Source organism: Chiloscyllium plagiosum, chromosome 13, assembly GCF_004010195.1.
Source record: "Chiloscyllium plagiosum isolate BGI_BamShark_2017 chromosome 13, ASM401019v2, whole genome shotgun sequence".
In the NCBI taxonomy this organism is placed as follows: domain Eukaryota; kingdom Metazoa; phylum Chordata; class Chondrichthyes; order Orectolobiformes; family Hemiscylliidae; genus Chiloscyllium; species Chiloscyllium plagiosum.
This window is the reverse complement of record NC_057722.1, coordinates 63,688,129-63,707,590: the sequence shown is the minus strand read 5'-3', so window position 1 is coordinate 63,707,590 and position 19,462 is coordinate 63,688,129. Positions and strand designations below refer to the sequence as shown.

Sequence of the window (19,462 nt, the reverse complement as noted above, 5' to 3'; positions counted from 1 at the left end):
GGATTAAAGACAGGATTCTTGGCAGTGCAGAGGAACAGAAGGATCTGGGTGTGCAAGTACATAGATCCCTCAAAGTTGCCACCCAAGTGGATAGGCTTGTTAAGAAAGCATATGGCGTTTTGGCTTTCATTAACAGGGGTATTGAGTTTGAGAGCCGCAAGGTTTTGCTACAGCTCTACAAGTCCCTGGTGAGACGACACTTGGAATATTGTGTCCAGTTCTGGTCGCCCTACTATAGGAAAGATACAGAGGCTTTGGAGAGGGTGCAAAGAAGGTTTACCAGGATGCTGCCTGGACTGGAGGGCTTGCCTTATGCAGAGAGGTTGAAAAAGCTCAAACTTTTCTCTCTGGAGAGAAGGAGGATGAGAGGTGATCTGATTGAGGTATACAAAATAATGAGAGGAATAGATAGAGTCAATAGCCAGAGACTTTTTCCCAGGACAGGATTGACTGGTATGTGGGGTCATAGTTTGAAGATATTAGGAGAAAGGTATAGAGGAGACGTCAGAGGTAGGTTCTTTACACAGAGAGTTGTGAATGCATGGAATGCATTGCCAGTGGTAGTGGTGGAAGCAGAGACATTAGGGACACTTAAGCGACTGCTGGACATGCACATGGATAGCAGTGAGTTGAGGGGTGCATAAGGTTAAGTTATTATATTTTACATTAGGATTAAACCTCGGCACAACATCGTGGGCCAAAGGGCCTGTTATGTGCTGTAATTTTCTATGTTCTATGTTCTATGAATGGATAGTGACTAAACATTCTGTAAGAGCAGGAGGAGCCCTTATATCCAACACCTCAGTGTGTCAATCCCAGTAACTCAGCTTCTAGAGCCAACCTTCGCTCAGTGGCACCTATCTCACCTCAGAGTCCATAGGTTAAGGATTCAAGTCCTAATCCAGAGACAAGACAATTGAGGTTGGCATCCCAGTGAAATACTGTATTTGGGACAGTATACTCACAGTGGCCTCATTGTCAGAGGGAATGTTTCTCAGTTAAACGAAGGCCCAGTTTCTGTCAGAGGAGTGGGGAATCAACATTCTCCTTCCTTGCTGCTGTACCTGGTGGTGCTAGCATAAAGGATTGTTATGGGACTTTACCGAACCACCCGGCTCAGGGAAATCCACATTTGTAGAATGATCAAGTGGCTTCATCCAGTATGGCACCAGGGTCCTGTGATGAAGTTTTGATTTTTTGCTGTGCTTCAAGACTCTGGTCCATCACTTTCTTAACAACAGAATATTGATTCAATATCTTTAATATCTTAGTCAACAAAAACACTGCAAGCTCGTTCTTGACACTTTCAATTAATCCCCAACAGAGCAGCTATTTGAGAGAGAGCTTCTGATTTTCATGTGTAATGAAATCAGGCATCGTGAACAAACACAGTGCTGGAGAAACTCAGCAGATCTGACAGCATCTGCAGAGAGAGAAACAGAGTTAATGTTTCGAGTCCAATGTGACTATCCTTCAAAACGTCCTGACATAATCCCTGACAACCTAACTCTTACTTTAATGTCATTCCCTACATCTAAAGCCATTATAGTGCAAATTACTCTAATACTTCCTCTTAATTCCTACTTCAAAAATTGGAAGAGAGTGGCTGATCTCATCTTCTTACATCTCTGATAAATTTATGCACAGATTTCAAGATTCCACTGATTGCAAAACAGGAGGAAACAACTTTTCTTGTCTGATCAGGAGCTGGACCTCCTCAGGGACCATCTTTTTCCCAATTTGACAACTTGGCTGTATCATCAGTGCTGGAGAAGAGCAGTTAGATTATTTACTTACAGTGTGGAAATAGGCCCTTCGGCCCAACAAGTCCACACCGACCCTCCGAAGGACAACCCACCCAGATCCATTCTGCCTACATTTACCCCTTCACCTAAAACTATGGGCAATTTAGCATGGCCAATTCACCTAATCTGCACATTTTTATGACTGTGGGAGGAAACTGGAGCAAACCCATGCAGATACGGGGAGAATGTGCAAACTCCACACAGACAGTTGCCTGAGGCGAGAATTGAACCCTTGTCTCTGGCATTATGAAGCAGCAGTGCTAACCACTGTGCCACCGTGCCACCAGGGGGACAGCATGTAAAAACCACACAGACAGTTACTCAAGGCTTGAATTGAATACTGTTCCCTGGCTCTGGGAACTGCAGATCAGGCAGTTGAAACTAGCACACATCAAACGTGAGGGTAGAATGCTACTGTGGGTCATTCTGAACTGCTTTGCACCTCAGAATGACAGATAATTGTTGTCTATTGAAAATGGCAATGCATATATTGTTATCTGAGGTGACACTCCATCTAGGTGACTCAGTGGCTCATTGGTGAGCACTGCTGCCTTCCAGCGCCAGGGAACAGGTTTCAATTCCAGCCTTGAGTAATTGTCTGTGTGGAATTTACATGCTGTCCCCCTTTCTGCATGGCATTCTTCCGGGTGCTCTAGTTTCCTTCCACGGTCTAAAGACATGCAGGTTAAGTTGATTGGCCATGCTAAATTGTATTGTAGTCTCCATGGATATGCAGGCAAATGTGAGAACTGCAGATGCTAGAAACCAGAGTTTAGATTAGAGTGGTGCTGGAAAAGCATAGCAGGTCAAGCAGCATCCGAGGAGCAGGAAAATCGACGTTTCTGGGAAAAGCCCTTCATTAGGAATGGAGGCAGGGGGCCGCCAGGGTGGAGAGATAAATGGGGGGGGGGAGCTAGGAAGAAGGTAGCAAAGAGTACAATAGGTGAATGAGGGGGAAGTAGAAATGAGGAAACTGTTGAAGTCCACATTGATGCCCTGGGGTTGAAGTGTTCTGAGGCGGAGGATGAGGTGTTCTTCCTCTAGGCGTCTGGTGGTGAGGGAGCGACAGTGGAGGGGGCCCAGGACTTGCATGTCCTCGGCAGAGTGGGAGGGGGAGTTGAAATGTTGGGCCACGGGGCGGTGGGGTTGATTGGTGCGGGTGTCCCGGAAATGTTCCCTATTTGTCTCGACATCCTGGAGGCTCCTGCCTCCGTTCCTGATGAAGGGCTTTTGCCCGAAACATCGATTTTCCTGCACCTCGGATGCTGACTGACCTGCTGTGTTTTTCCAGCACCACTCTAATCTAAAATGCATGAATATGCAGACTAGGTGGGATCGCCTTGGTAACTGTGTGGTTATGGGGATCGGATGGGATGCTCTTCAGCGGGTCAGTGCAGACTGAAAAAGCTGAATGGCCCTCTTTCCACACTGTAGTGATTCAATATTTTTACAGCAACTCAGTTTCTAACCAACTGTGGTAGAATCTTACTGTTTCTAGAGCTGAAAATGTGTTGCTGGAAAAGCGCAGCAGGTCAGGCAGCATCCAAGGAGCAGGAGAATCGACGTTTCGGGCATGAGCCCTTCTTCCTGAAGAAGGGCGCATGCCCGAAACTTCGATTCTCCTGCTCCTTGGATGCTGCCTGACCTGCTGCGCTTTTCCAGCAACACATTTTCAGCTGTGATCTCCAGCATCTGCAGTCCTCACTTTCTCCTCTTACTGTTTCTACCAAAGAATTTCACAAGAATACGCATTTTTTTACGTAATGATCAGTTCAGCATCTCAGCAGGGATTTGAATTAGTGCCTTAAATTACCCTGGTCCCCACCGCAAAGGGGAGATGTGGGTCACCGGTGCCTGACAGCACTTTCTCAGTACTGCAGTGAGACTCTGAACCTGGATTCTGAGTTCAGGTTTCGGCAGCAGCATTAATACCCGTTACCTCTCAATGCAGAGGAAAGAGTGCTACTTGATACAAAACGTTTACCGTCAATACCTTGTTTCCAGCTGAACCGGGACTTCCCCAGGATCCAGAACTCATGGTTGTCGAAGTGAATCTCACCAAGTGGTGGCAGGAAAGCATGACCGAGCTCACCATTGAGGCCATCGAAGCAAGGATGAAGTGGAGCAAACCAGCAGTCAGTGTGATTAAACGTGTAAAACCCTGGAAAGCATTTAAAGTCCGCTTGAATTAAAAAAAAAATTGTTTTGAGCTTCATTCTATCCACAAATCATTTTGTGGAGTGCATTTCTTACTATTTGTTGGGATACCTGTAGTTCATCCCTTCATTGGTCACAGATGCTATTGGCAAAGCCAGCATTTGTTACCCAACCCTAATAGTCCTTGAACTGAACAGTTTATTCAGCCATTTCAGAGAGAGCAGTTAAGCATTGCCGTGGGTCTGGGGTCACGACTGTACACCAGACTGAGTAAGGACAGTGGATTTCCTTCCCTAAAGGAAATTTGTGAAGCAAATGGGTTTTTAATGACCATTGACCTTAGTTTTGTGTTCACCACAGAGACGAGCGTTTCAAACCCAGATTGCAACACCCATGTTCCCCAGGCCTCTATCTTCAAGAGTTTTGAAGAATGAGAGGTGATCTCATTGAAAATAGCTTAAGGAAAATACAGGTTAGATGAAGGTAAAATGTTTCCTCTGGTTGTGGAGTCAAAAGCCAGGGGACACAGTTTAAAAGTAAGGGGGAATTCCAGAAGAGTCTGAAATTAGGAGTATTTTTCACTGAAGGTTGCAAACCTTTGGAATTCCCTACCACAAAGGTCTCTCAGTCTGTTTAAGGTAGAAATTAATAGATTTCTGATTACCAATGGCATATGGGTTAGGGGGATAGGGTGAGCAAAAGGTATTGAAGTGTTTGATCAGCCATAATTGTATTGAATGGTGGGACAAGCTTGAAGGGCTGAATAGCCTACTCCTATTTACCTGGGCCTTTTATTACAACCCTCATGACACTACCACATAACCACCTTGTCCACCTGTCATGAGTAATTTGTGCATTGGCCAGTTTCACACAGGAACATCTAGAATTGGCAGGCGAGAGGTTAGATCCACCCCATAATGCATGATGGTTGGACAGTCATGTCTAAGAACCTCCTCTGCATTCCCTACCTCCAAGCCATGTAGCTAAAAACAAGGACTGCAGATGCTGGAAACCAGATTCTAGATTAGAGTGGTGCTGGAAAAGCACAGCAGTTTAGACAGCATCCGAGGAGCAGGAAAATCAACGTTTCGGGCAAAAGCCCTTCATCAGGAATAGAGGCAAAGTGCCTGCTGGGTGGAGAGATAAATGAGAGGAGAGTGGGGTTGGGGAGAAAGTAGAATAGAATACAATAGGTGAATGGGGATGCGGATGGAGATGATAGGTCAGGGAGGAGGGTAGGGGAAGGTAGGAAAGAGTACAATGGGTGAATGGGGGTGGAGATGAAGGTGATAGGTCAGAGAGGAGGGTGGAGTCATTCTTCCTCCAGGCTTCGGGTGGTGAGGGAGCGGCGGTGAAGGAGGCCCAGGACCTCCATGTCCTTGGCTGAGTGGAAGGAGGAGTTGAAATATTGGGCCTGGGCCTCAGGGAGGTGTGGTTGATTGGTGCGGACACCCTGAACTGCTGTGCTTTTCCAGCACCACTCTAATCTCCATGTTGTCAGATAAGAATCATCCATTGTAGCTGACAATTGCTTTATAGCAGAGAGCTTCCCAGCAGCAAGAATAGCAAAAGGAGAGGGTTTGGATGACTGTAGAGAAGATATTCAGACCTGACATGATGCAGAGAAACATCATGAGCTTGATTCCTAAAATCAGGGATTGAATTTTGTGAAAAAGAAACAGAATAATTTATCAGATTTGAGGTTAAAAAAATCTAGATGTCCTTCACTAGAGGGCAACGTGGAACAGACTTTCAACAGGGGTCTGGGGATTTAGGAACAGAATACTACTTAAATGGAGAAATACTGCAGAAAACCACAACACAAATGGATGTGAGAATACTTGCAAACAAAATACTGAAAACCAGCACACAGAGGCAGCAAGCAATCAGGAAGGCTAATAGAATATGATCCTTATTTCAAAGGGGTTTGAGCATAAGTGTCAGGAGGTCTTACTGCACCTGTACAACGTGTTAGTGAGATCACAGCTGGAGTGCCGTGAGCAGTTTCAGTGCACTTATACAATAAAATACATTACTTCATTTGAGGCAGTTCACAGAATATTCACTAGGATGGAGGGATTGTCTTACGAGCAAAGACTAAACAGGTTGGGGCTCTACCTATTGGGCATTTAGAAGAATGAGAGGTAATCTTATTGAAACAGATAGGATTTTTAAGAGGTTTGATAGGGTAAATGTTGAGAGGATGTTTCCCCTCATGGGACAGTCTAGGACTAGAGGGCAGTGTTGCAGAAAACAAAAAAGTGCCAATTTAAGACTGAGATGAGAAAAAATTTCTTCTGCTATGGAGAGGGATTTTTAAGAGGTTTGACAGGGTAAATGTTGAGAGGATGTTTGACTAGAGGGCAGTGTTGCAGAAAACAAAAAAGTGCCAATTTAAGACTGAGATGAGAAAAAATTTCTTCTGCTATGGAGAGTCTTTGGAACTCCATGTCACAGACAGCTGTAGGGGCATTGTATATATTTAAGACTGAGAGATTTTTGATGGGTAGAGGAATCAAGGGTTACAGGGAAAGGGCAAGAAAGTGGACATGTGGAATATTGGGTCATCCATGACCCTTTTGAATGGCAGAGCAGGCTTGAGGGGCCAAATGGCCTGCTCCTGTTCTTATTTTATTACGGTGTTATTATGAAAAGCCTTCGTTAAGACAGAGACATTTTGGTGGTTGATTGAAACTGTTCCCCAGGGAATGGTGGAAGCAAGGTCATGGAATACTTTCAAGGCAGAGGCAAAGAGATTCTTGATGAATAGGGGAGCAAAGATTACCCTGGAAGGTGTGGCAGAATGTGGAGTTGAGACCACAATCAGACCAGCCGTGCTCTTATTGAATGATGGAGCAGGATTGAGCTTTCCAAAATGGCCTCCTCTTACTCTCCATGGAATTTGTGAATGAGTTGCATTTTTACAATATTCCAGCAGCTCCTTTATTGGACATCTGACAACTACATGTGGAATTTGAACCCATATGTTTTAGGATCATTTGTCCACAGCAGCAAGATTGTTAGTTTCAGAAACATAACAACTACAGCACTAACGCTAGAAACTGACACTGGTTCAGAATCCTGTCCGGCTAAAAGAATGATTTGCATTTTCATAACCACCTTATATCAGAGAGGTTTTTTTTTAAAACAGCCAAATAGGTACTTTAAAGTATTTGTAACATAGAAAACATGGCAACCAAGTGCAAACAACAATCCCACTTAAAATGTCTGCAGTCATAACTAAATAACGTGTCTTTTTGTGATACTAAGTAAGAGAATATGCCATATTGCAAAGTCAGTACACAAAGGGCAACAGCCTCAGAAGAAATGGAAAGAAACTGCATTGAAATCAGAGCCCACCGATTTTGATATCTGCATCCTTCTTTGGTGGCACCTCTGTGAAAGTCAAAGGTGACACATCACTCCACATTACAAACGCTATGGCAATGGCCTTCCTGGTGTCATGTTTATTCAGAGTGCTTGGAAACTGCACAATCCTGTGGAGAAATACAAGAGTTTCAGCTTGGAAAAGGCTTTGTCTCTAACCCATTGGTCTACAATGGTCTTATGATGATATTTCTGTCTCAGTGAGAGTGACACTGACTTTGGACACAAGTGTAATGGTCTGGCAGGAGCCATCTGCTGCCTATCTCTCCAATCTGCTCAATGGCTCAGACTTACTTACCTTTAACTCTATTGGTTAAAAAACATAATTTCAAAGGAGTTGAGGATTTCAATCAAACCTGTGGAAGATGATCAAACTAAAACTGATTTTCAAAATTCACTATTCTCGATAGTTTTGCCATCTTTTCAGGATGGTCCTGGAGTCTTCAAGAATTAGAATCACAGAATGATCACAGCTTAGCCCAGTGAAGTGTTGACCCTCTATAAAGAGCAATTTAGCATTTCCCACCCATCATCCCATCCCTCCCTACTACCTAACCTATCTCCAGTTTTCCAACTCCTCAGTTCATCTTTTGAAAGTCAATTAGTTCTTCTTTCGTGGTCTGGCAAGGGAAAATGTTCAGAACTACTTGAAAATGGCAGGGGAGTGGCACAAGGGGGATTACTTTTTCGAAAGACAGGCACAGAAATGGCAGGCCAAATGGTCTCATTTTGTGCATGAACCAATCTATGACTCTACAAATAAATTCAGTTCTGAGGAAGAGTCACCGCACCTAAAACATTAACACTGATTTCTCTTCACAGATGCTGTCAGACCTGCTGAGCATTTCTGACTATTTCTGTTTTTGTTTCTGAATGACAGCATCCGCAGTTCTTTTGTTTTTTATTTTGTTAGTGACCTCAGTTGATATCATGGCCTGATGCTCCCCTGTGTGGTCATGATCTCGGGAGAAATAGGAGGAGGTATCTGAGTGCTGGTACTCAGCCTCTGCAATGCAGAGGTCAGGACACCAGAAAAAAAATAAAAGGGGATAAACAAAGTTTCTTCATGCTCTTGTTATGACATGGCGGTGAACCCCTCTGTTAATTCAACCAAACACCCAAAAAGGCTTCCCTTTCTCTTACCTGCGTATTACCTGCCTCCAACTCAATAACAATATACTGTTCCAATAAAACACTTATTAAAATTACATCAACTTAATTTCAAAACCATACAGCGGCTGTGGGCTTCGGTCTCTTTCTTTTTCCAGCTGAGATCTCCCTGGGTCGTCTTCTTTCGTTTTACTGTGAATATGTTTCATATGAAAAGGTACCTTTGATAGAGAATGTTTTGATGGCAGTTACTCTGTCTGACTTTCAAACTGCCTGCCTTTTTTTTAATCCCAGTTCTTCGAGCCTCATAGCTCTTATCTATTTTTAAGGCCCACACCCATCCATCAAAATTAGTATGCTTAATTCTTTCGAACTCAACATAAGTCTGACCTGGTTCCTTCTTTATGTTTCTGAACCATTGTCTAAACACTTCTGGTACCAATTTATAAGCGCTCAAAATAGCCTGCTGATATCTGCATAATCACTTGACCCCTCATCTGACAGCACTGCAAATACCTCACTAGCTCTGCCTACCAGGTTAGTCTGAACTAGCATTACCCACAAGTCCTCTGACCACTCCATCTGTCTAGCCAATCTTTCAAATGAAACAAAGAAGGCTTCAACATCTGTCTCATCCATATGTGGCAATATTTTAACATATTTGTATACATCACTACCTTCTCTCTTCATCTACATCTGTTAACTTGACTTTCCTGACTAACACACAACTTCTGAAGTTCAAATTCTCCCTCCTTTTCATTTTCCTCTCTATCTTTTTCTTCTCTCTCTTTCTCTCTCACGGCTCTTCTTACACTTTCTTTACCTTCTAACTCTATTTTCCTCAATTGTAATTTAAGATTTTTTTTTAACTCTACTGAACTTGGCTGTTTCTCTGACACACCTAAGTGCTTGACCAACTCACTTACAATTTAAGCTTTCCTTTTGTCCCTGGTAAGACCCAATTCTAATCTATTTGCTAATTCTAAAAGTATAGCCTTTCTCTGCCTTTCTTGGCAAATTTGGGAATTATCTTCAAACAGAACCTCTATCAATCTTAAGAACCATTACTCTTACTTTTAATTTAACAACTGCAAGTAACTAAAATTAAACAAATTGTCTCACCTACATTTTATTTAAAGATCTGGGACACTAACTGGCAAGTGTTTAAATCTGCTGGGAGCTTATGTACCCCAAATCTGTTTAAATTAGTCCAAATTTCACACAGGATCTGTCTAAACCTTTACAAATCATGGATTGGAGCCCCCAAACTGTTATGACATGATGGTGAACCCGCTCTGTTAATTAAGCCCAACACCCAGAAAAGCTCACCTCACCTCCTGTTCTGTTAAAACATGAATGACAGAGAATTACCAACTTGCACTATTTAAACAAAATAAGATCAATTTATTCTTTAACTCTAAAAGTGAACATTAAACAATGACTATTCACAACTCTAAGCCCCTCTTTCTCTTAACTGCTTATTATCAGCCTCCAACTCTAACAATATACTGTTCCAATAAAACTCTTATTAAAATTACATCAATTTAATTTCAAAACTATACAGTGGCTGTCATCTTCAGTGTCTTTCTTCTTCCACCTGAGGATTTCCCTGAGAATATGTTTCATACAGAAAGGTCCCTTTGATAGAGGTTTTTCAATGGCAGTTACTCTGTCAATGGCAGCTGCTCTCTCATTGGAAGTTACTCTGTCTGACTTTCAAACTGCCTGCCTTTTTTGAATTCAAATGGATTTTAGTACTCTGGATCATAATTTAAACTGATTGGTTAAATTTGAATTGTTGTCAAAACAGCAACCATCTCAGGTATCTATTTCTCAGCCAAATATTACATATTTTCAACTTTCCAGTACACTCTGGGACTGCTAGTTAGTCATATGACAGGTGCTTATGACACATGCAAAACAGCATTCACTTTCTCTCAAAGGCACGGTACACACCTTCAAATTCTTGAATATCTGTATCTCTTCCATGCACACACATACACGCACACACACACTCAAAAGCTAAATGCTGGGTTTGAATATATGAAGTACTGGACATACTGTCCTCTCCAGGTGGTGTGTGCGCTGAGTTGGAAATGTGTGGCCCCATAGCCATTTAAAGGCTAATTGGAGACGTGAGTCAGGAGTTCAATCCCTCAGCAACTGGAAGCCTTGCCTCAAAGAGCAGCCAGCAAACCACTACATCCCAGCAGCGCACCAGCACTTGGCGTCAGTGGGGCTGTAGCACTGGGTCAGTGTTTGGTGAGCTCACTGGGTGCCAAGCTAGAGGTCCTTGGAGAAAGTGATGGAGAGACTGGAGCTTGAGAGGTCATGGTGAGATAGCAACCTGTGTGGGTGAGGGAACGGAACATGGGAGGGGAGGATGCAGGTAACAATCCCCTCCTGCAGCCCCTTGCTTGCCATCGCCATCACCCTTGCAGGGGTACTATGTTGGTTGCCTACTGGATCTGATCGTCCCTCAGTCAGTTAACTATCGTTGGCGATAGCAGGATGAAGCCTTTCAGAAGATAGCAATTGACAATGTCATTGATGGACTGAAAGACAGGCCACCCGATACAGCTCCCATTACGGGTATAATATGTGTCTGTGTCTGCGAGTCTGTGTCTGTATCTGTGTGTGCGTGTGCGTGCAACTGAAATATTGGAGATGACACAAAGAAACCCTTTGATTGAACAGGGCAGGAGACAATGTGATGGAATTTCCAGGAGTGTGATAACTCAAATTGGCAGGCCAAACTCTTGCTGGGTGTCGACAGAGTGAGAAGGCTCAAGAGTGATGCTCACATCTGGGCACAACAGGAAAATCAAGCAGTTGTTGCCTGGGATTATCTGTGCATCCATTAGGGTAGATACAAATCCTAAAATCCTCATCTGTCAGCTCATGAAGCAGCTCAAAAGTAGTACATTCTGATAATCAACAGAGATAAAAGCAGTCAAACCATGAGGTTTAACTTCCTTTCAAGCTGGGTTGCACTGCAAAATACGTTTGAGCTGCTTGAGTAATGGTGGTAGAATACTTGTTTTTTATGCACTTGTGAGACATGGGCTGGCCAGCATCTATTGCCTGCCCTCAGTTACCTTTGAGAAGGTGGTGGTGAGCTGGTTCTAACCACTGCAGTCCACGTGCTATAGGTTGATCAACAATGTCCTTAGGGAGAGAATTTCAGGATTTTGAATCAATTGATAGGGCACTGTCTTTTACTGTATAACATTAGGTTACAGTGTTGGTGGGGACTGGCCTGTCACTGTGTAACACTGGGGTACAATAGTGGTGGGGACCAGTCTATCATTGTACAATGCTGCTCAGTATTGCACTTTGGAGTGGGATTAATTTGAGGATATTTAATCAATGGAATTATGGAAGAACAGAACATAGAACAATCCAGACCCTTCAGCCCTCGCTGTTGTGCTGGCCATCTATCGTGCTCTAAGATCAGACTAACTCACATATCCTTCATTGTTCAAACTTCCTTGTACCTATCCAAGAGTCACTTAAATGTCCCTAATGTATCTGACAAATAGTTGGCATATTTTTATTCATCTGCTTAATGTTGGATTTTGCCTAAATTATTCAGGTGTCAATTTGCTGCACTGACTCCAGGAGAAAATTGATTTGTATCACTGAAAGTAAACCCATCAGGACTGGCTCACAAGAATACAATATCTCAAAGGAAACTCCAACAAATCCTGCATGCAAAGAGATGCTGATTGGCTGACAAGTGGTACAAATGATGCCATGGCGAATGCACCAAGCAACATTTAACTCCCAAATTTTTGCTTAAATTCAAACTGGGCAAGGCAGCTCTGATTGGTGAAGGAAAGAATGCAGCAGGGTTTAAGGGACACAATGTGTGGATGTGTTCTCACCATAGCCTGAGACAGGAGGACATGTCAGAGTCTTATAATCTGATCTTGATGCCCTCAGCAGGTCTTCTACATCTAGGTGTGGTCCGGGTTGCTGGTCTAGGTCAGCAGCAGTACTGGGGTTCCTGACTTAAATTGCTGATCCTCACTCTTTACAAAGGACAGATTCATTCCAGGTCACGTAACATATGTTACTAAAATATATAAGTTAATCACGTCATATATCTACATCTGTGGCAAGATTTGGCTACTCTCTTATGCTCACTCACTTGTAGGTGATGTTGAAGTGGTCCCATTTGTGCAGTAAAGGGTTAATGGCATAACGTCTCTGACGCCGTAGGAATGTGTTGGGTAGCTCTTCTGGTGAGGTAGGTATCTGATATGATTTTCTTAACGCAGTTCTTCCTGTTTGCTGGAAACACAATGGGAAGGCCTCTGTAAAACAACAGCTAAAGGTGGTGAAGAAAGGATCGAGCCAAACTGATGATCGATAAGAGGAAAAGATGGAAAGCTTAGACTTTCTCCAGGACTGACCAGTTGCCATTGGTGTGCAATGGAAGGATGTACAATTTGGTAATAAATCTGTTTAGCCACATTATTAATGCCTTGTCCTTGACCTTGACCCAAATCTATAACTTCTGATTCAATTGATGTAGTCAGGTAGCAGGAGCAGGTGCCAACTCATGTAAAAGTTAATAGAACAGCATAAGTAACCAAATGGCTAAACCTTTCTCATGACAGCCTATTAAGCAGACACATTTATCCATTTTAAACAAATACTGTATAACAGTTGATATCATAGATATCCGAATGCCCAGTGAATGATCTCAGTGATCCTTGGCTCCCATTCATCCTTCTCTATGTATCTCCAGACTTGCTGTTTGATAGTATAAGGCTTCTAGGGTAAAACGGCGGGGGTGCTAACACATTTTATAACAATTTACCCCTCCAATGTTAACATCAACAGACCCATCAATATAGTTATTCACAACTGGTGAACTTTCAGAAGAATATTACTTTTAGAATATTGAATTCCAAGCCAGTGATATGGACCCTCCCTGTGTGGACAACACATTAAAATATTAACATTGAGTCATCATTGGAGTTTAACAAGGTCTTGTCATCAGATCAGTGGTAGGATTACTAATTCTAGATTCTTGCAGATTCCAATACTTAAGCTCCTGACTCCAACTGCTCTGTCTATATCCACTTATCACTGGTCACCCAATATTACACTGCTCTACCTAACCAGTAAGTTGAAAGTGAACAGATATGTCACTACCCAGTTGATTGTCAAGAATTGGTCAGTAGGTACATTTCTCCGATCCCTTGACCTGAAAGCTGCAGGTTTAAATCTGACTTCAGGAGAACAAGTACAAAACTCTGTGAATCCTGATGGGGAATTGCACATTCAAAGGCATCATCTTCTAGGTGCTGAACTGAGGCCTCATCTGCTCATGCATATGGAGGTAAAAGATTGCATGCCTCCATTTTTGAAGCATAAAAGGGAGTTTGCCCAATGTCCTCAACAAGGCAAGCATGCAGGTAAAGCAGGTAATGAAGAAGGCTAATAGCATGCTGGCCTTCATAACAAGAGGGATTGAGTATAGAAGCAAAGAGGTTCTTCTGCAGCTGTACAGGGCCCTGGTGAGACCATATCTGGAATATTGTGTGCAGTTCTGGTCTCCAAATTTGAGGAAAGACATTCTGGCTATTGAGGGAGTGCAGCGTAGGTTCACGAGGTCAATTCCTGGAATGGCGGGACTATCTTATGTTGAAAGATTGGAGCAACTGGGCTTGTATACCCTTGAGTTTAGAAGACTGAGAGGGGATCTGATTGAGACGTATAAGATTATTGAAGGATTGGACACTCTGGAGGCAGGAAACATGTTTCTGCTGATGGATGAGTCCTGAACCAGAGGACACAGCTTAAAAATAAGGGGTAGGCCATTTAGGACAGAGATGAGGAGAAACTTCTTCACCCAGAGAGTGGTGGCTGTGTGGAATGCTCTGCCCCAGAGGGCAGTGGAGGCCTAATCTCTGGATTCGTTTAAGAAAGAGTTGGATAGAGCTCTCAAGGATAGTGGAATCAAGGGTTATGGAGATAAGGCAGGAACAGGATACTGATTGAAGATGTTCAGCCATGATCATAATGAATGGTGATGCAGGTTTGAAGGGCAGAATGGCCTACTCCTGCACCTATTGTCTATTGTCTAAAAGGTTTACCCCCAATCAAAATCACAAAAACAGGTCATCTGCACATTAGCCATAGCAAATGCTGAGAGTTTGCTATATGCAAGTCAGCTGCCGAGCGTGCGGTGGGCTTGGAAAAGCACAGCCGGTCAGGCAGCATCCGAGGAGCAGGAGAATCGACGTTTTGGGCATAAGCCCTTCATCAGGAATGAGGCTTGTGGGGTTGATGAAGGGCTTATGCCCGAAACGTTGATTCTCCTGCTCCTCGGATACTGCCTGACCGGCTGTGCTTTTCCAGCACCACACTCTCGACTCTGATCTCCAGCATCTGCAGTCCTCACTTTCTGCAAGTCAACTGCCTCCTGTGCTTTATTACAAAAGTGACTACATTTCAAAACTACTTCGCTGGCTCTAAAGCGTAGTTTGTGAAAAGTACTGTGTAAATGTAAGTCTTCTTTTCAACCATCAGTATTTATACAACTCAAACAAAATAATTTAAAGCTAATTAAAAACAAAGTTTGAAATGCCCCTGCAATTCTGGGCTTCACTCACAGCTGGGTTCAGGGGATTTATTTTTATTTCCTGAACATTCCATCCCAGTTGTGAAGGATTGGCAATACCAGTTGCTGACAAACATTGACAGCAATAATGTAAACAGGAAGAGGGAGAGATTTATTCTGGTCAAGTATTGGAGCCAAAATCTAAATATCTCAGCAAAAGTTTACCCTATTTGCTATCTTAAATGAATACAAGTTAAAGATGCACTGGGAAACATATGGGGGAAGAGTATTCATAACCATGAAATAACAAGTATCTTTCATTGTTTGAAAACTAATTCCTACAGATAGACAGAAATATATCAAATTATATTTAAAATCTCTGGAAAGCAATTTAATCTCAAGATGGCTGTTTTCTCTCGGTAAGATTTCTCTCCCTCGATAATTTGTTTTTTTTTACTCTGGGTGAACAAAGAATCGCCTTTGTGAACGTTTGTAAAATCCATTCTTACCAGCTCAATCTTCCACGGTGGAAAAGCTTCAGCGGGACCAAGAAACTTCACAGACATCCAGAGCAACAAGAAAAAAGAGAAACTCCAAGGAAATATTTCGAAATTAGATCCTTTACACCTACAACTTTCTCTTCGAGATTGTCTGCACATTCCCTTTCTCTTTAGATCTAATGCAGCGGACAGTGGCTCTTCAATAATAGAAAGGCTTCACGGTCGCTGACACTGTGCTCCACTAGCAGTGAGTTAGGGGCAAGTTCTTGCACATTTCTGCCACAATGGGATAACATTCACAAAATATCAGGAGTGGATGAAAAGCCCTGAGAGGCAGGCTCCCTCTCAGACTCACCTCCCCAGATTGAAAGCAGCTGTGAGAAACTGGAGAGAATGCCAAGTGAGACTCCTGCCAGCGCAGCACTCCGGCCTCCTTATGTTATATGGTCATTATTGGTCCCTGTGCTATATTCCGACCAGCAAAACACACCGGCAGAGACCCTTCTCACAAAAGTTTCACTGTGACTGAATAAAGCGCATTTTCCTTTCAGTCTGTCAGACTCTGGGTTTACATTTGAGTTCTCCAGGAAACCCAGGCGCTGCAGAGCAAGCAGTAATCTTGCCGGCGGGTCGTAGGTTCAATCCTCGAGACTGGAAGCCGGGCTGACACTGGGTTCAGTCCGGCCCGCAGGGAGCAGCATACTGTTGAAGGTGCTGCTTTCTTTTGAATGAGACGATAAGTTGCGGCAGTGTGAAGTGGCACTCGATATCTTCCTAATCAAGCGGTCCAGAGATAATGTTACACACCTCTGGAGCTGATGGGACTTGAACCTGGGCCTCCTGGGCTCAGATATAGGAACACTACCACCGCATCACAAAAGCCCTTTCTCTCAGGTCCTAAGTTTTATACATTTAACACATTTTTAAATATTTCAGAAGTATTATTACATATCCCTGGAGCAGGGGGTGACTTGAATGTGGGCCTCCTGGCTCAGAGGTGCCACAAGAGCCCGCCCCATGATCCTATACGCAGAGAAGCTTCACCTGGTCAATATAAATACCTAAGCTGTCACAATAACATCTTATCTGGTGATTACTCTCACTGTGGGCTTTTGTTATGTAGAAATTGAATGCTTCTCTGGTGCAGTAGTACAGTCCCTCCTCTGGCCTAGAAGTGCTACTTCCCCCATTCAAACATCTATAAACTGAATCGTGCAATTACTTTAGTGATAAAGTTTTTTGTTATGTGGGTGAGACATCAGTTCAAAGTCTAGAGCGCTGCTGAGGTGAATGTTAAAAAATATATTGGCCAAGTGATGCATAAAACATCATAAATTCTTCCTATTTGTCTTCGAGTCTCATCAGCCAGAGTCACGGGACTAAAGAAAAAAAATTCGTTTTACTTGTATCTGAAAGATGAAATCAAACAGTAATACGATTGTTAAAAGTCATCCAGGGAAATGTATACATTTCAATGGAACTTGAGGCTTGTTATTCCTAAATGACAATCTGAAACACATTTTTGCTTTCTGGAAATATGTTATTATGAATCAATGTCAGAAAAGGGAGGGCAAAAATCCATGAGGTAGATGTCTGCAGAGTTTTCTCCGGCTGGCTGGAAAGTTCTTTGAAAACAGCGCCTAAATTATGGTGTGGAGAGATTTGATTCCATCCTTGAGGAACCAAAAAGGGTATAAATTAATACATTTTGTGTTCTACTCTGTGAGAACACTCACTGCATAGAAAAATAACTAATGGACAAGAAACAAAAAGTGTGAATAAGGGTTTTTTTTTCAGGTTGTTGACACGTAACCAGTGGGATTCCACAGGGATATGTGCTGGGATCACATTATTTGCAATATATATTAATGACATGGGGGAAGGAGGTGAATGTGCTGCAGCCAAATTTGCAAATGAGACACATAAAGGCGGAAAGGCAAATTGCAAGAGGGATACAAACAGTTAACGGAGAGATATTGATAGATTAGATTACTTACAGTGTGGAAACGATGGGATAAGCAAGTTGTTAGCAAAATGATAGCAATTGGAGGGTAATGCGGGAAAATGTGAAGTTGTTTGAAGGGAACAGAAAATATTTAAATAGAGAAAAACTGCAGAAAGCTGCAATATAAAGGGACTTAGGAATATTTGTTTATAAAACACAGAAAGCTAGCATACAGGACAGCGGGTAATCAGGAAGGCGAATGGAATGTTCGTGATTACCATATAAACCATGGAAAGAGTACAGCACGGAAGGAGGCCATTAGGCCTGTCTTGTCCATGCTGACCCAAAGACACCCAGATACCCTTTCTAATCCCATCTTCCTGCACTTGCCCCATAACCTTGCAATTTACAGCACTTGAAGTGCAGATCCAGGTATTTTTAAAAGAGTTTAAGGTCTTTGCTTCCACCACCAATGCAGGCAGCAAATTCCAGACGCCTACAACCCTCTGTGTAAAAAATGGTTTTCTTCACCTGCCCTCTGATCCTCTGCCACTTAGTTTGAACCTATGACCCGTGGTTTTTGAACTCTCTGCCAAGGGAAACAACTTCCTTCTGTCTACTGCATCTCTACCCCTCACAATTTTGAATACCTCATTTTTGTCACCCTGGAGCCTTCTTTGTTCCAAGGGAAGCATCCCCAATCTCTCCTAGCTGCTACAATTCTCCAGCCTGGCAACATTCTAGTAAACCCTCCCTGCACTCTCTCCAGAGCATTTACATTCTTCCTGTAATGTGGTGACCAGAACTGCACATGATACTCCAGTTGTGCTCGCTCCAGGGTCTTATACAGTTTGACCATGATATCCCTACTTTTGTTTCTATGCCTCTGTTGATGAAGGAGAGCATTCCTTCTTCCTTCTCTACAACATACTCTACCTCCGCTGCTACTTTTATGGATCTGTCTACTTGCAGACCAGCATCTCCCACTTCATCTACCCCTCTCAGTATATTCCCATCTATGATGTATTCCCTCCTACTACCTGACCTCCCTCAATGTATTACCTGACACTTATCAGAGTTGAACTCCATCTGCCACTTTCCTGTCTGCTCTAACAACCCATCCATATCATTTTGGAGCTCACAGTTACCCGCTACATGGCCAGTTTTCTGTCATCTGAAGATTTCCCAATTGTGCCCACCCCCACATTCAGGTTCAAATCTTTAAAGTATGAAACAAACAGCAGGGTTCCCAACACCAAGCCTTGTGAAACACCACTTGAAACAACTTTCCATTCGCAAGAGCACTTAGAGTCATAGAGTCATAGAGATGTACAGCATGGATACAGACCCTTCGGTCCAACCCATCCATGCCGACCAGATATCCCAACCCAATCGGGTCCCACCTGCCAGCACCCGGCCCATATCCCTCCAAACCCATCCTATTCATATACCCATCCAAATGCCTCTTATAGTTGCAATTGTACCAGCCTCCACCACTTCCTCTGGCAGCTCATTCCATACACATACCACCCTCTGCGTGAAAAAGTTGCCCCTTAGGTCTCTTTTAAATCTTTTCCCTCTCATCCTAAACCTATCCCTCTAGTTCTGGACTCCCTGACCCCAGAGAAAGGACTTTGCCTATTTATCTTATCCACGATCCTCATAATTTTGTAAACCTCCATAAGGTCACCCCTCAACCTCCGACACTCCAGGGAAAACACCCCCAGCTTGTTCAGCCTCTCCCTGTAGCTCAGATCCTCCAACCCTGGCAACATCCTTGTAAATCTTTTCTGAACCCTTTCAAGTTTCACAACATCTTTCCAATAGGAAGGAGATCAGAATTGCACACAATATTCCAACAGTGGCCTAACCAATATCCTGTACAGCCGCAACATGACCTCCCAATTCCTGTACTCAATACTCTGACCAATAAAGGAAAGCATACCAAACACCTTCTTCACTATCCTATCTACCTGCGACT

The 19,462-nt window shown here is 43.1% G+C and overlaps 1 protein-coding gene across 1 annotated transcript in view; it reads right to left on the bottom strand.

Moving 5' to 3' along the window:
• Nucleotides 1-19,462, bottom strand: part of mmp23bb (matrix metallopeptidase 23bb) — a 32,835-nt gene that overhangs the window by 12,464 nt on the left and 909 nt on the right. Inside the window, exons 2-5 of the mRNA XM_043701639.1 lie at nucleotides 15,892-15,969; nucleotides 12,613-12,755; nucleotides 7,323-7,459; nucleotides 3,799-3,966 (exon numbers count right to left, since the gene is read on the bottom strand). Coding sequence (XP_043557574.1) covers nucleotides 3,799-3,966; nucleotides 7,323-7,459; nucleotides 12,613-12,755; nucleotides 15,892-15,969 — 526 coding nt within the window. The remainder of the gene's footprint in view (nucleotides 1-3,798; nucleotides 3,967-7,322; nucleotides 7,460-12,612; nucleotides 12,756-15,891; nucleotides 15,970-19,462) is intronic.